This window comes from Elgaria multicarinata, chromosome 3, assembly GCF_023053635.1.
Source record: "Elgaria multicarinata webbii isolate HBS135686 ecotype San Diego chromosome 3, rElgMul1.1.pri, whole genome shotgun sequence".
NCBI lineage: Eukaryota > Metazoa > Chordata > Lepidosauria > Squamata > Anguidae > Elgaria > Elgaria multicarinata.
Genome location: NC_086173.1, coordinates 15,433,223 through 15,448,075, shown reverse-complemented (window position 1 = coordinate 15,448,075; position 14,853 = coordinate 15,433,223). Strand labels below are relative to the sequence as shown.

Sequence of the window (14,853 nt, the reverse complement as noted above, 5' to 3'; positions counted from 1 at the left end):
CTATGCGCGAGCAGAAGCGACCTCAAGGACAACCCCACTAGCGTTTGCCCAGAAAACCCATCACGCCAGTTTGTGGTGTTGCACCAGAGGCCGCCTACGCTAGCACAATGTAATTCACATTAGCAGTACCATCGCACTGGGTGCCCCCCACAATGTGCTTCTGTTGCAATAGTAATCCATGGGGGAGGCCATCCTTGACCCAGTCCAAAACAGCAGCATCCTAATGATTCCTTATGGTCAAAGGAATTTGTTTGAACTAGGAAGTTCACAATTATTTGAGGCTGGGGCCTCACTTGAGAAGCTACCTGAGACTATGCTCTGTCATGCCTTGGGGCAGCCTTCTCTGATCCTGTGCCCTCCAAATGCATTGGGACTGCAACTCCCATCATCTTGAGCCAGCATGGGAAAAGCTGGTGGCAGTTGCAGGCCAATATAGAATCATATATTGTACTGTACTACACTGTACTCCTTTCGTCGCCAGCTGAAGACTTTTTTATTCACTCAGTATTTTAACACTTAATTTTAACTTAAATTATACTGTTTTAACTCTGTATTTTAACCTTATATCAATTTTGCTGCGTGGTTTTATCCTGGTTGTGCTTTTTATATTGTATTTTGTATTTGTATTTTTAACTTGTTGGTTGTTTTATGATGGTTTTAATTTTTGTGAACCGCCCAGAGAGCTTCGGCTATTGGGCGGTATAAAAATGTAATAAATAAATAAATAAATAAATAAATATAATAGTAGAGTTGGAAGGGGCCTAAAAGGTCATCAAATCAAATCCCCTGCTCAATGCAGGAATCCACCCTACAGCATACTTGACAGATGGTTGTCCAGCTGCCTCTTGAAGGCCTCTAGTGTGGGGGAGCCCACAACCTCCCTAGGTAACTGGTTGCATTGTCATACTGCTCTAACAGTCAGGAAGTTTTTCCTGATGTCCAGGAGGGCACTGGACTGAGAGAGTCTCGCCTTACAGCCTGGTCCATGGCGCATAATCAGCTTATTTGTATGCTGCTCTTCCATGGTAAACAATGCTCAAAGCAGCTCGCAACAATGCCAGAGCAGAACACTTCATAAAGTATAGCCACATTTCAAGGTAATTCACGAAAAATGAAAAGCCATATCAGTAAAAGTCAGTCCTACAAACAATACTTCCAGGCCAGTCAAAGCATCTCATATTAATAAATAAGCCTAAATAAATAAATATGCCTTAATAAATATGTCTTAGGGACACTGGCTTTGAGAACACACTTCATTCAGCTCCAGATTTGGGTAAAGCCTGGCCTTGGCAAAACCGATACAAGCCAGCTACCATTTCGCTGCTTAGAAAATGACAATGTCTACTGAACAGCTGCACTCCCTAGAGGGAAGAGATGGGGATTTTGCACTACAAAGGCAAACACATTTCTAAGGCAGCAAAAACGATTACTCTCCAAAGGTCCTTGTACTCCCACAATTGCTAGGAAAATCAGGTCACTCCACCCTCAATGTCACCAGCACCGTCCTACTACTACAGCCTCGAGGGATGGTGGTGACAGGGAAAGAAACCCCTGCTTCTCACTTACCATCTGCAGCTCTGAAATTGCCTTCAGTAGCTCATCCTGCGTCTGCTGCTCCATCTCTTTGCTCTAAAAGAACAAGAAAAGGGCAAAAAGGAAGCAATGTTAAGGGCAGGGCTTCCCAAGGTTGTGCGTATGCTGTGATTCCTCACTGGTGCAAGGAAAGACATGGAATTAGGCAGTGGCACACTGAGAACCTCGACTTTGATTTTTAATAAAATGAGTTCCTAGTCCTTATGACTGTAATGGCAGTCTTGCAAGTAGGTGAATAAAGCTTGGCAAACATCTGAACTTGGCAGATGTGCGCAGGACTCCCAATGGCCAGGCTTCAGTGCTCTAGATCAGCCATACCCAACGTTGTGACTTCCAGATGCGTTGGAGTGGTAGTCAAACACATTTGGAGGGCACCAGGTTGGGGAAGGATGATCTAGATAGCTCCTTTCTTCTCCCTAGGACTAGCAGTGGCAGAATGCAAGCAACTAACACACACACACACATTTGCATAAGTATATACTTAAAATAAATAAATACACAAATAACTGATAAAGTTCACTGAATTCAGCTTTTCATTGCACAAGTGTGACTTAACTTGGCACAGAATTTTTTAAGTACAGGCTCAGTTCAGATTTCACAGGAAGCCATGGTTTCCTACTAAGTAAACATAAGGGCCAAACTCAAGGAACTTTGGTTTGTTTAAACTCTAGTTGCGTGAGAACAAACCAGAATTTGAGACTTTGGCTTGTTTTCACTAACTACAGTTTACAAACCACATTTGTTTACGATGGCTGAACTCAGGGAACTGTGGTTTGTTTAAAGCAGAAGCTAAAGCTGAGAAACAGGAGTAGAGAGAATGCAAGCTTAATGCACTTGCAGGTTCATTTATGTAGCAGAAAATGACAGGTTTCCATTGTAGCTGAACCAGGCTTCACACAACTCCAGGAAATGGAGATGGGGAAACGGTAGGAGAAGGGTGGCAGTAGACAGCTCTACGTTCCCTTCACCTCCTCTAGCTTGCTACCAGCATCCATCCATGCCATAGAGATTGTGAGGAGAGGGTATGGTGAAACTTTTTTAGGTGCCCTGAGCTGTGGGGAGCACAGACCAGCAAGACTGTCAAGTGGACCAGGGATTGCACATATTCATTTCAAGATGAGCCTGAATACAAGTAGCATACTGGGTTCAGAAGATAAGCTTTGCAGCCCTAATGCAATGGCCTTCCTCCACAGCTACACTCCCCTGACACATACACACCATATCTACAGCCATGTTTCAGGCCACTAGCCACTGATTTGGCAATTTAGGAGACGGCAAAGGGAGATGTTTGCCAGAGTTGCCTAGCAACCACAGAAGTGGTTTCCACTTGGAAATGGTTAGGGGCCACATTAAAAAGGCTTCTTTCTACCATTTCTCCATTTTTAGACTAGGCATATTAGCTGGCTCAGAACGAAGTGGTTCTTCAGCAGAGGTAGGGGGCAAGAGCAATGGGAATGGTTCTTTGAGGTCTAGGCCCCTGGACAACGCCCATCTTTTATAACAGGAGAGGGCAACCCAAATTAGACAAGGGGCTGGATGACCCCACCTTAAGCCTTCCACAGGTCAAATAATGTCAGATGGTGTAGCTACAGCCCTGATGTCAAAAGGGGCATGATCCACACACCCTGAGGTTATTCAGTCTGGGGGGGTGCATTGGAAGGATGATCCTCCCAGCACACCTACCAAGAAGTAGCTTTGCTGGCCCCACACCTACTCCCACTGGGGAGAAGACACTGAGCCGGTGAAGCATCCACAACTGAGCTCCTCTAGCTGCCAGCTTTGCCCACATGGTGACTTCGTCAATGCGGAAGGCTCCGTGCGGGCAAGTCCCCCGCCTGCATCCTCTGCTCTTATCTGCAATCCAAAATAACAGTGGGATTCCCGCTGTTATAACAGCGAGGAATCCAGGAAGCCCCTGTGGGCTGGATGGGCAACTTCTGTCCTCCCCTGCTTTCCAGTTTTGTCAAGATGGGCCTACCAGGAATCCACTCTCCTGCCCTCCGAGGCACCTACTTTTCGGGCCAGTCGTCCCACATCCTCACTGATGTGCACCAACCGCAGTGCCAAGTGGCCTGTGTAGATTTCGCTCAGCGCCCCGTGATCCCGGCTCGCCTGCCGCGTCTGGTTGAGGATCGTGTACCAGCAATTCAAGGGGGACGGGAGGTTTTGGTCCTTCCTGCAGGGAAATAGGAACGCCTTTTCATCCTTGACTGGGTGAGCACCCACAAATGCACGTATTAGGAGGATTGTGCTTATGAAGGTGCTTATAAATTATCATGCAATTATTTATTTATTTTAATGTCCATATCTGGGATGATCTCAGCTTAACACTGGAGAAAGTCTCAAAGTCTGAGACAAACCGAACTTAAGACTGGAAAAATGAGAAACTGAAAGAATGAAACTGAGAGATTTGTCTATCTCGAAGTAAACAACTATTTAAGAACAATGCATGGTGTTGCTATGCTGGCATTGTACCAATGCAAAAACTTACACACAAAATCTATGTCTGCTTGTGGTATAACCTGGCAATACCAGGAGGTATGAGATCTTTTGGTTGTGGTAGATGATGATGATGATGATGATGATGATGATGATGATAATAATAATAATAATAATAATAATAATGGTGTTCATAGCAACACAGTTAAAGATGTCTTCTGGAAACATTCAAGCAAAGACAGACTGATCCAATGCCCCCTTTCACTCCAATTCTCATCATCAGCCTCCTCCTCTCCCTCCACCACCCGTACATCATTAGACTCTTTCTCCACTACTCACCCACCACAGTAGTTTTATAAACCACACAGACAAAATCTGACATTCGTTAGTGCCCATGGTCACACCAGCTGAAAATGACGGTGTACCACGACACAGGCTCTTTACAACAGGCCTGTCTGCGGACACTCCCTGCTCAAGCTAAGCGCCACCACTTTATAAGCCTGAGGTGAGGGACAAACACCGCCTTTCTACAAACTATGTGGAGAAAGGGTTAAACAGGAATAATTTCGGGAATAAAATAATGCGCTGTGAATTATATGTGCTGATGGCAAATTAATGTCAGAACGGGGGTTATATGTATATGATAAATGCCAAAGAGACATGTGGGATTTTTGTGATAGTAAAACAAACTGAATAAAAATGTATTTAAATGTTCACAAACTTTGTTTCATAATAAAACTTTTCAGACCCTTGTTAAAACTTCTCATCTAATCTTTTCTCTCTTCTCATACACGCTTTCCTTTCTCTCACACCTTCACTCTTGAAATTTCTTTATTATCAGGATTGTTTAATATACACCAACTGACCATCTGCAAACTACACTCAAAAGACAACCCTCTTTACCCTGATAGTCTAATTCAGAGCTTTCCAAACTTTTCATGTTGGTGACACACTTTTTAGACATGCATCATTTCGTGACACAGTAATTCAGTTTTACTAGCAAACAGAAGGTTAAACTAACCCCTTATAAGAGATATGGACACATACATAAATTGTAATAACGAAATGTATGGGGACACAACATAACTCATGAAAACCTTTCATTTATATTTTAAAAAATATGTGATTTGCAAGATAATAACATACATTTCCAAGACTTTTCACACTGAACCAATTTTGTCGAGCTGCGATGGAGCGGTGGTTGAGACGGTGTTCTATCAAAAAACTGGACCCATGGAATTTCTTGAATGTCACTTCAGGTGCAGCCGCATCACTGGAAGTGACGCGGAATCAGCTGTTTCGACCCGATTATGCATACTGCGCATGCGCAGTACCTGTATGATCGCTTGACTGTGGTGTACATACACGGATCGACGGAAGGGGAATATACTAGTGCACCATACTAATCGGCACCTTTGCTGCGTAAAAATGCATGCAAGTTGGTATTGCTTATTTCACATAGACTTAGAAGTTTCTTGTTACCTTCACATGACACACCTACACACTGCCGCTGACACACTAACGTGTTGCGACACACAGTTTGGAAAGCTCTGGTCTAATTCCTCGAACCCAAGTACTTTAAAAACACACAACCCCTTATCACCTCAGTCATTCCCTTATATATCTTCCTCCCCCCTCCGAAAATATTCAATCTCCACCCACTCAGGTCAACATTCTAAACACAATAGACTTACAAATCCTAGACTTACATTAGGGAACTGACTTGTGGGGTGTAACGCCACAGATGGCAGTTGCCGTCCAACCCATCTTGAGGGCACCAGGTTATTGGCATCCAAAATCTACCATCAGGAAAGGATGCTTCACATTGTCTCAAGGTAAGGTGCTAATGGTTACCATTCTTGGAACATCTCGACCGTTTTCATAAACGCTCCTAGTCCTTCCCTCGGCTCCTGCCGGCCCAGCCTCACCATTCCCCAGTCATCATAGCCCTGGAACCTCCTTCGCAACTTTGCCAATACCCATCCACCCTTGGAAGAATCCAAAAGCTCCCCCACCTGAAATTCTGGTGCTCCTTGGAGCCGCGGATCTTAGCCGAGAAACGTTCGGATAGCTTTTCCAGTCCCCGGGAATACTCCTGCTCCACTTCAGCCTTGCGGCGCAAGAAGTCAGCCACATCTTGCAGTAACTGTTGCCGACTCTCCGCCTGAGAGTCAAGACCGCGGACCTGCTCGCCCATCTGCCAGCGCATTTCTGAAAGAGAAAAGCCAAGATGACAGCATTGGGAAAGGTTTGAGGAACAGGAGTTCCCAAACTCTGTTACTGTAAGTCACCCGAGGTTGGAGACATGTCATTTATGTATTTTTCTGAAGAACTGAAGAGGGTTGAAAGTACCGCTGCTTGTAGTGAGTACGTTCACCTCACATTTGCCTCTGGCAAGCAAGGTTGGGGCGGGGAGGGGTGCATGCAAAACATTCCTTTAAAAAGGACTCACTGGTAGAAAACACACTACAGCCCATTTTATTTGTCAAGCACCACTGTGCCAGTATTTTTTCAAACCACAATTGCTGTTCCGGAGGCACACAGTGATGAATTCAGCGCAGGATCACCTGGGTTTATAATATGATCAAGTACCACACACAAATGCACAGTGTTGTAATTGCGGGGGAAATAGGAGGAGTTTGAATGGTCAAGTGGATTTAATCATTTGTGTTTATAGCACAAGCTACTAGCCCCAGTATAGTGCTGAAATTGCTGGCAAAATGGGAGGGGCACGCTGGCGTTATGTTTTGGTCTTTCTTTCTTTCTTTTTTAGTCTGCTAACTGCATGTGCACCTTCACTGCTGTGCAGGGATGGAGGTTTAAACTGTACTGATGTGCAGGAAGAAATAGATGCACACACAAGAAAATCCTGCCCACAAATCTCATGAAAATCAGTGTGAAGGAGGAGCAGGAAAGAAAAGGAGGAGAAAGAAAGAAAAGTGTAGATCCTAGCATGGAAGAGAGGGGATGGTATTGCAAAACAGGTCCTACAGTAAGAGGTAAGAGTTATAAAACCGCTAGATTGAAACACACATCTTTGTAATCCATGGAAACTGCAAGTAGCAAAAAAACAATCATAGAAGTAGTTTGGGCAAAACGGAATATTGATGGGAAAATAGCAACACGACAATGGATTGGGGAGGGCATCGCCCTGAACTTGAGTCAGATGTTACTGTACCAGGTTAACATGCTAGAGTAGATGATCTCCTTGTGATCTCTTTTCCCAGGATGAGCCCACCTTACTCCTGCTGTCACATCGTGTATGGCAGAGATAGACATTCAATTGCCTGCCTTCCCCCTTCTCCTACGTTTTCGGTCCACCATCCAGTTTATTTATTTTATTTATTTATTACATTTATATACCGCCCCATAGCCGAAGCTCTCTGGGCGGTTTACAAAAGTTAAAAACAGTGAACATTAAAAAGTATACAAAATTTTAAACCATCAAAAACATAAAAAGAACAGTATAAAAACAACGGTATCCATTTAAAAACAACAGTTCTGGGGTCCGTTAAAAACAAACAAACTTAGCGTTGTTAAATGCTGTTAAATGCCTGGGAGAAGAGAAAAGTCTTGACCTGGCACCGAAAAGATAACAATGTTGGTGCCAGGCGAGCCTCATCGGGGAGATCATTCCATAATTGGGGGGCCACCACCAAAAAGGCCCTCTCCCTTGTTGCCATCCTCCGAGCAGCCCTCGGAGTAGGCACTCGGAGGAGGACCTTAGATGTTGAGCGCAGTGTACAGGTAGGTTCATGTCGGGAGAGGCATTTCATCAGGTATTGTGGTCCCAAGCCATGTAGGGCTTTATAGGTTAAAACCAGCACCTTGAATTGGGCTCAGAAACGTATAGGCAGCCAATGCAAGCAGGCCAGAATTGGTGTTATATGTTCAAACTTCCTTGTTCCAGTTATCAATCTGGCCGCTGCATTTTGCACAAGCTGCATCTTCCAATCCATCTTCAAAGGGTGCCCCACGTAGAGGGCATTGCAGTAATCTAATTTGGAGGTTACCAGAGTATGGACAACTGAACCTAGGTTATCCCTGTCCAGATTGGGGCTTAGCTGGGCCACCAAGAAAGCACTCCGTGTCACCGAGGCCACCTGAGCCTCAAGTGACAGAGATGATTCTAGGAGAACCCCCAAGCTACAAACCTGCTCCTTCAGGGGGAGTGCAACCCCATCCAGAACAGGTTGAACACCCACTATCCAGTCAGAAGAACCACCCACCAGCAGCATCTCAGCCTTGTCTGGATTGAATTTCAGTTTATTAGCCCTCATCCAGTCCATTGTCGCAGCCAGGCACCAATTCAGCACATCCACAGCCTCACCTGATGAAGATGAAAAGGAGAAGCAGAGCTGCGTGTCATCAGCGTACTGATGACAATGCACTCCAAAACTCCGGATGACCACACCCAATGGTTTCATCTACATGTTAAACAGTATGGGGGACAAGACTGACCCCTGTGGAACCCCATACTGGTGAGTCCACGGGGCTGAGCAATGTTCCCCAAGCACCACGTTCTGGAGCCACCCCGCCAAGTAGGAGTGGAACCACTGCAATGCAGTGCCTCCCACTCCCAACTCAGCCAGACGTTCCAGAAGGATACCATGGTCGATGGTACGGAAAGCCGCTGAGAGATTGCCCCTACCAATGCCATTTTAAAAGTATTTCATGAATATTTATTCAGGTATACATTCATTCACCAGTTTAATGTCAAATTAAGTTGCAAAACCACTCTGGGCATAATGGAGGAAGTGGGCTTGTGGTGTTGCAGGTGTAGGCCAATCAGTGCTGTGCTGATCAGACCAAAGACCTATCAAGTTTCATGCTCTTGTTCCCACAACATCCAACCAGAAGTCACTTGGAAAGCCCACCGGTGGAACATGAGGGCAATAGCACCCTTCCACTCATGAACAGTGGCAGAGTCAATTTTCAGGAAAATCAATCCTGGAAAGGAACAGGTATGTCTGTACAAAATGTCATGAGTCTTCTTCCACAGTGGCTCCACTGCTCAAATTCATGATTTTGCAAAAACCTGTTTGGCCAGAAGTGACAGCAGGACAAAATAATCTGTGTGTACGCTATGGGAAGAGAAGTCTCTCTCAAACCACTGTTAGCTTACTTTTTTAAAAAAATTAAAAATAATAATAATAAAAGGAAAGGAAAAAGATGATACACTTGGCTGATGGAAGTCCACACTCAGCCTCAGTCTAGGAGCAAGAAGAGGATCTTGCTGCAGCACAATGAAGCAAACCAGGATTTCACTGTTTTTGTTTAAACGTTTCTAGCTCAAACTTCTAAACCTACCATACTTTCTGCTTCTGCACCCAAAAAAGGTCAGCATCCATTGCTCCACAGGTGAGTGCATGGAGGTCTTTTTGCAAACAAGGGACAGAAGATTCTTTGGGGACTGGGCATACCTCCCTCCTCAAGCATCTCGCACCAGGACTACCACCTCTTTTGTTGAGAGAAAGAGACGGGAATGTCAAACCCCCAGCTGGTGAAGGGAAAGAAGGCTCTACCTGACTCGGTATCCTATTCCTCACAGGAAGTTTGTAGCCCATCTCCAGGTGTGCCTTGCTACACAGGATGCCCTTCCCCACAGTCCGGCAATGTAGAACTGCAGGGCTAAATCACTGGTTCAGAGTGTGATTTTCCAACATGCTCCACATGTTTCTAACTTATCTGAACGCCCGATTTCGTTTAGCAGAGGGCTGGAATGGTTGGGCCCACCGCCATGAAGGGCCCCACCTCCTCTTCACCAAGGCAACCTGCTTGTTGACCTGCCTCTCGCCCTGATCCAGACAACAGTATTGGCAGAAAGGGGAGCAATAGATGCCCCTGGCTCTCTGCCTGTCAAGCAAGCAAGTGGTAGCAATGATGAGAGAGAGGCGGAGGAGAAATAGTGGCTCTTGACAATGGTTATGAGAGGGTGGGCACACTGAGGGAGGCAACTCATTGAGGGAGTCTTGCCAAAGGGCTCTAAAAAACCTGGAGCCAGCACTGATTTGGGTGGAATGCCCTCCCCTTGGAGGCCCGCTTGGCGCCAACATTGATTGCATTTCGACGCCAAGTAAAAATATGGCTTTTTAACAAAGCCTTTGATGGTTAAACTCACTGGCACATTGTTTTAACTGTATCTATTGCTTTTAAAGTATATACTGTTTTAACTTGGATTATGGTTTAATTTGTTTTTAACTGTGTATATTTATTGTTTTATACTGTATGTTTTTATCTGTACGCCACCCTGAGATCTTAGTGATATAGGGCGGGATATAAATATTTTAAATAAATAAATAAATAAAATAAATATTCCTGCACTGAGCGGGGGTTGGACTCGATGGCCTTATAGGCCCCTTCCAACTCTACTATTCTATCATTCTATGATATTATGACTATGTTCATCATAAACACAGGGTTTGCTGTGTTCATGATGAGAATTACTCCGTCAAGTGTTAACTCAATGGCAAACCCAAATGTGGTTCTGCATAATATGTGCCATCACTCCCAAACGAAACAAACCTGGAGAAGACCAGAAGTTCACTTCCTTGCTCCGTGAATGCTCACAAAAGCTAGACACAACCAGGAGCTCACGCCTGCCTTACGGTGGAGCACACAACAGCAGCGCCTAGATGTGGGTGAGGGGAACGCTGCCAGTTTTATCTGGCCTGGGGACACACGTGCATGCTTTCACGCTCACGTTCTCCCTCCCCTCACCCACACAGGCACACAACTCTCCAAACACAGGCACATATTCATACACTCATTGCCCCACTCAACACAGTGCCAGCTAAGCTGGAAAGTAAAACAACCAAACGGCCCAGATAGGAAAGTTCTATAACACCTCAGTGTCTGTTGGCAAAGTAAGCTAAACATACACCAAACCTTTTCGCTGCACCTAACTATGATGTGCAAACCCAGCTGCCATAATTAGAAGAATCTCCTGACAGCCCCTCTATAATTAACATCTTCAAATACATGTTGTAGGAGTCTATGATTGCATATTTTTAGAGACAGCATGGAGGAACTTAAATATATATATATATATATATATATATATATATATATATATATATATGTCACCCCAGACAGATAAGCAAGGGAAGGGCGAATGCATGCTGCAATGGACAACTGCTGCCAATGTTCCTCCTCTTCCCTCCACCCTCTCTTTTGCCATGTATGCCATGTGTCTTACCTAAAGTGTATCACTACAATGCGCTCCCCCACAACAGCAGGGAGCAGTGTCCTCCTCCCCACCACCACCACACACAGAGAGCAGGCACTCATCCCCACCCACATGCAGGTAGTTCTTTCTGTTGGCAAAGGCCGAGCACTCCATTTCAGCCATTGCCACTCCTTGTCAAATACTCTTGAGAACTTTTATTTATGTATTTAAAATTAGTTTTAGGCTGCCTGTTGGGATAGAACCCTCTCAAGGCAGGATGAAGAACCATACAAAAGTCTACACACAAGGGAAAATTAAGTATGCAATGAAATACTGTAAAACGTTATAAAAATAGATTACCCCAGTAAAAACTGCCATCCACAGATGATGGGAAGGCCAGCAAAATAAAGCAGGTCTTCAGAGCCTTCCAGAAGACCTGCAAAGAGGGGGCTTGACGAACCGCTGAGAGAAGCTGATTTCACCACTGAAAAGGCTGTCTTCCTTGAACTCACTGGCCTAATCTCTTCAATGGTGGACAAGTCTGAAGGGCTTTTGTTCATGACCTGGTGTTGTGGGCAGGCTGGTACAGGAGAAGGCAGTCCTTCAAGTAATGTTGGAAGTGAGTTTTGTGTTGCAGTATGACAGCCGGGATGCATGGAGCAGAACAAATGGCAATTGCACCTTGCTTGTCTCCTCCCAAACCCAAGTCACTGCAGTGGGGTAGGCTGAGGTACGGGTGCTGGCTGAGCGTTCAGTGTTCCCACTCCCTCTTCTTTCTCTCTTGCTTCCTTGCAAACATCTTTGGTGCACTCAGGCTCAGGGCCTCTGTGCACCAGCTGCTGACTGTGGCTCACTGCTCTCCACCTGCATCTCCTCTTGCCTTCCAGAGGTTGCTCTCGCCCAGATGTAGGATTCTTCCCACATTCTGTTCTGTGCAGACCAGGAAGGAGTCCCACCCCATGACCCGCAGCAATGACCGGGATGCTCCCTGTTGTGCCGTCATGGGGTTGACAACCTACTGCTCCAGGCAGGCTCTTCCACTCTTGCGCTCTCCATGGCATCCAGTTATACAAAGGTGTTCCCACCATGGAGCTGGTTCCATGCAGGACATTGGACCTGCTACCCTGCCATGTGTTGAGCCTCTGTGCAAGGTACAGGAGCCCTGCCAGGGTGACTGGCTGGCAACTCACACACACACACACGTCTCTTCCTTTCAGGACCCACACCACCCTGGATGCTGTTCAATAAAGGCTTTGCCTTTGCCACATGAGTTGTGCCTTTGTTGCCAGGGAGCGATAGATAGGGATCCCGTTCCTTCACCCTCGTGTGGTCTGGCTTCAGCTGGCCTCAGTAGGGATGGGAGTGGGGGACAGGAGGCCTAATGCGCTCAGGGCTAATGGCCCCTCTTCTTTCTGTTCAGTCAGCTGCCCTGGACTGTGAGAGGGCAGATGCATGGGATGGGTGCTGCTGCCAGGTTGTATGCGGCAGGCAATTGCATGGGAGGGAAGGAATGATGTAAGGGAGGAGCAGTGAGGTCCTGTTGGGCTGCTTCCCAGTCGGGCTGGCTGTTGGGCAACATAGAGGAGCGGAGTGGTGTCATGAGTTGCCAGGAGAAGCAGGCGCACCAAAAGGGCTATTGGTCCATGCAGTACTCCTCCTGATTGGTTCAGCAGCCATGCCTGATGTTGTTGGATCCCCTCTTTAGTTAGTGTGGGGTTGTACCCTGGAATTGAACCCAGGACGCCTGCATGTAAAATGTGAGAGGTTCTACCTTGTAGGGCTCCCCCTGTAGCTGCTGTGTTCTTTCCATTTGTGGCAGGACAAATGCCCCATGATGTGCCTTTTTGTCTACTGCTGTAGCTCGGTGGTTAGGGGCCTGGTTTGTGGAGTTCGTGTTGTGGGTTCAAGTCTCAGGAGCTCCCTTTCTTTTGCCTCAGTCGGAGAGTTTTTTGGCCAGGCATGAAAAAGCCGTGGGCATTTCCCTTCTTCCCCTAGTAGGGCTCAAACTCCCATCTCCTGGTTACTTCTTCGTGTCTGTAAGTAACATTAGTTGAATATATTCTCACTAGAGGCACCACTGCACCAATGATGTAAATTAGCAGCTAGCATTGTTTTGAAAAGGCATCATGGGGCCAAATAAACACGATTTATTCAACTATTACTTTGTAAACATCACAGTCATTCATTAACCTCTGCAACCAACACACCGCTTTTTACAAAACACCCACATCATGTGTTATTCCTTCTTCACACATCAACATGAAACTAATTTCTCCTACATGCCTTAGTGAAAACATACAGCAAGCCCCTGCATCCTTACAACAGCTCCTTTTTAAACACATACTCCGCACCACAGGCCAGAGAACGTTACACCCCAGTTATCTATTATTATTACGCCTTTTCCCTAATTTATGATGGAAACACTTTATACTGAAGCCACCCTGGGCTCTTTATGAGGAAGGGCGGGACATAATCAAATAAATAAATAAATGTCACTCAACAAGAAGGGCAACAGAGTTTGGGGTACTCTCTTTCTTTCTTACGGCAGTGAAATCAGCATTCAGACCACCTCTGTTTACAAGTGAAATGAACTGTGCCTTCAGCCTAATAATTCTGGACGACCTGTTAGATTTGTTGCCTGTTGTGCCACATTAGCTGACACTAAAGACAGCAGTCTAGAGCAGAGCAGAACCTCTGAGGTTCTCCAGATGGTCACAGATCCTTCCCCTTTACCTGACCACTGACTACTTAGTGGTTTCTGAGCTACATGGTTTGGGTCCAGGCTACCTGCGCGATCGCCTTCTCCTGTACAATCCGTCCCGCACACTCAGGTCCTCTGGGGAAAAAATCTACTTCAGCTAGCAAAAACTAGATTAACAACTGTTACCCAGAGGACATTCTCTTCTGCTGCTCCCAGACTGTGGAATGGCCTGCCAGAGGAGACTCATCAACTTAACAGTCTACCAGCATTCAAGAAAGCTATAAAGACTGATCTCTTCCGGCAGGCCTATCCAGTAGAATTTTAAGATGTTTTTAGAATGTTTTAGGATGTTTTTAACAATGTATATTATGTTTTAATTCAGTTTTATGTATTTTATCACTTATTGTTGTTCCCTGCTTATATCAAAGAGGAGAGGCAGGTAAGAAATAAATTTATTATTATTATTTATTTTATGTGTGTTTTCCCCTCCCAATTCTAAAAGGCTGAAATGCTTCTCTAAGGCTTAGTGACTGGCAATAAGAGCTGTAACTTAAAATAGGTTGGTATTTCAGCCCCGCCTCCTTGCCTTTAGGCCTACCCACTGCTGGAATGCAGCCCCCAAAAGCTTCTCCAAAACTGCATTTGACCTTCAGGCTGAAAGGCATGCCTGGTCTAGGGAAAGGGGTGCATGACCTTTTTGACCCTGAGGGCCTCATCCACGGGTTGCACACACACACACACACACAATCACTGAATGGGGGGAGAGATTTAACCTCCCCCTCTATCCCAGCGATCCTGTACAATAGTACTGGGCGGGTGGAGGCTTTCATCATAGGGCGTCTATCTCCCATACCTCACAGTAGGCTCACTTCTGTCAAAGTGTCATGTCAAAGTGTCATAAAGTTAATGGGGGGGAGACAGTTTTAAAAGCTCTACCAAGCTGCTACTTATA

At 45.7% G+C, this 14,853-nt stretch overlaps 1 protein-coding gene across 2 annotated transcripts in view; it reads right to left on the bottom strand.

Annotated features, from left to right (window-relative positions):
* Window positions 1-14,853, bottom strand: part of ARHGAP4 (Rho GTPase activating protein 4) — a 62,229-nt gene that overhangs the window by 40,431 nt on the left and 6,945 nt on the right. For both annotated transcript variants that reach the window (XM_063119345.1, XM_063119346.1), the window contains exons 2-4: window positions 6,048-6,243; window positions 3,607-3,769; window positions 1,567-1,629 (exon numbers count right to left, since the gene is read on the bottom strand). In XM_063119345.1, the coding sequence (XP_062975415.1) occupies window positions 1,567-1,629; window positions 3,607-3,769; window positions 6,048-6,243 (422 nt within the window). The remainder of the gene's footprint in view (window positions 1-1,566; window positions 1,630-3,606; window positions 3,770-6,047; window positions 6,244-14,853) is intronic.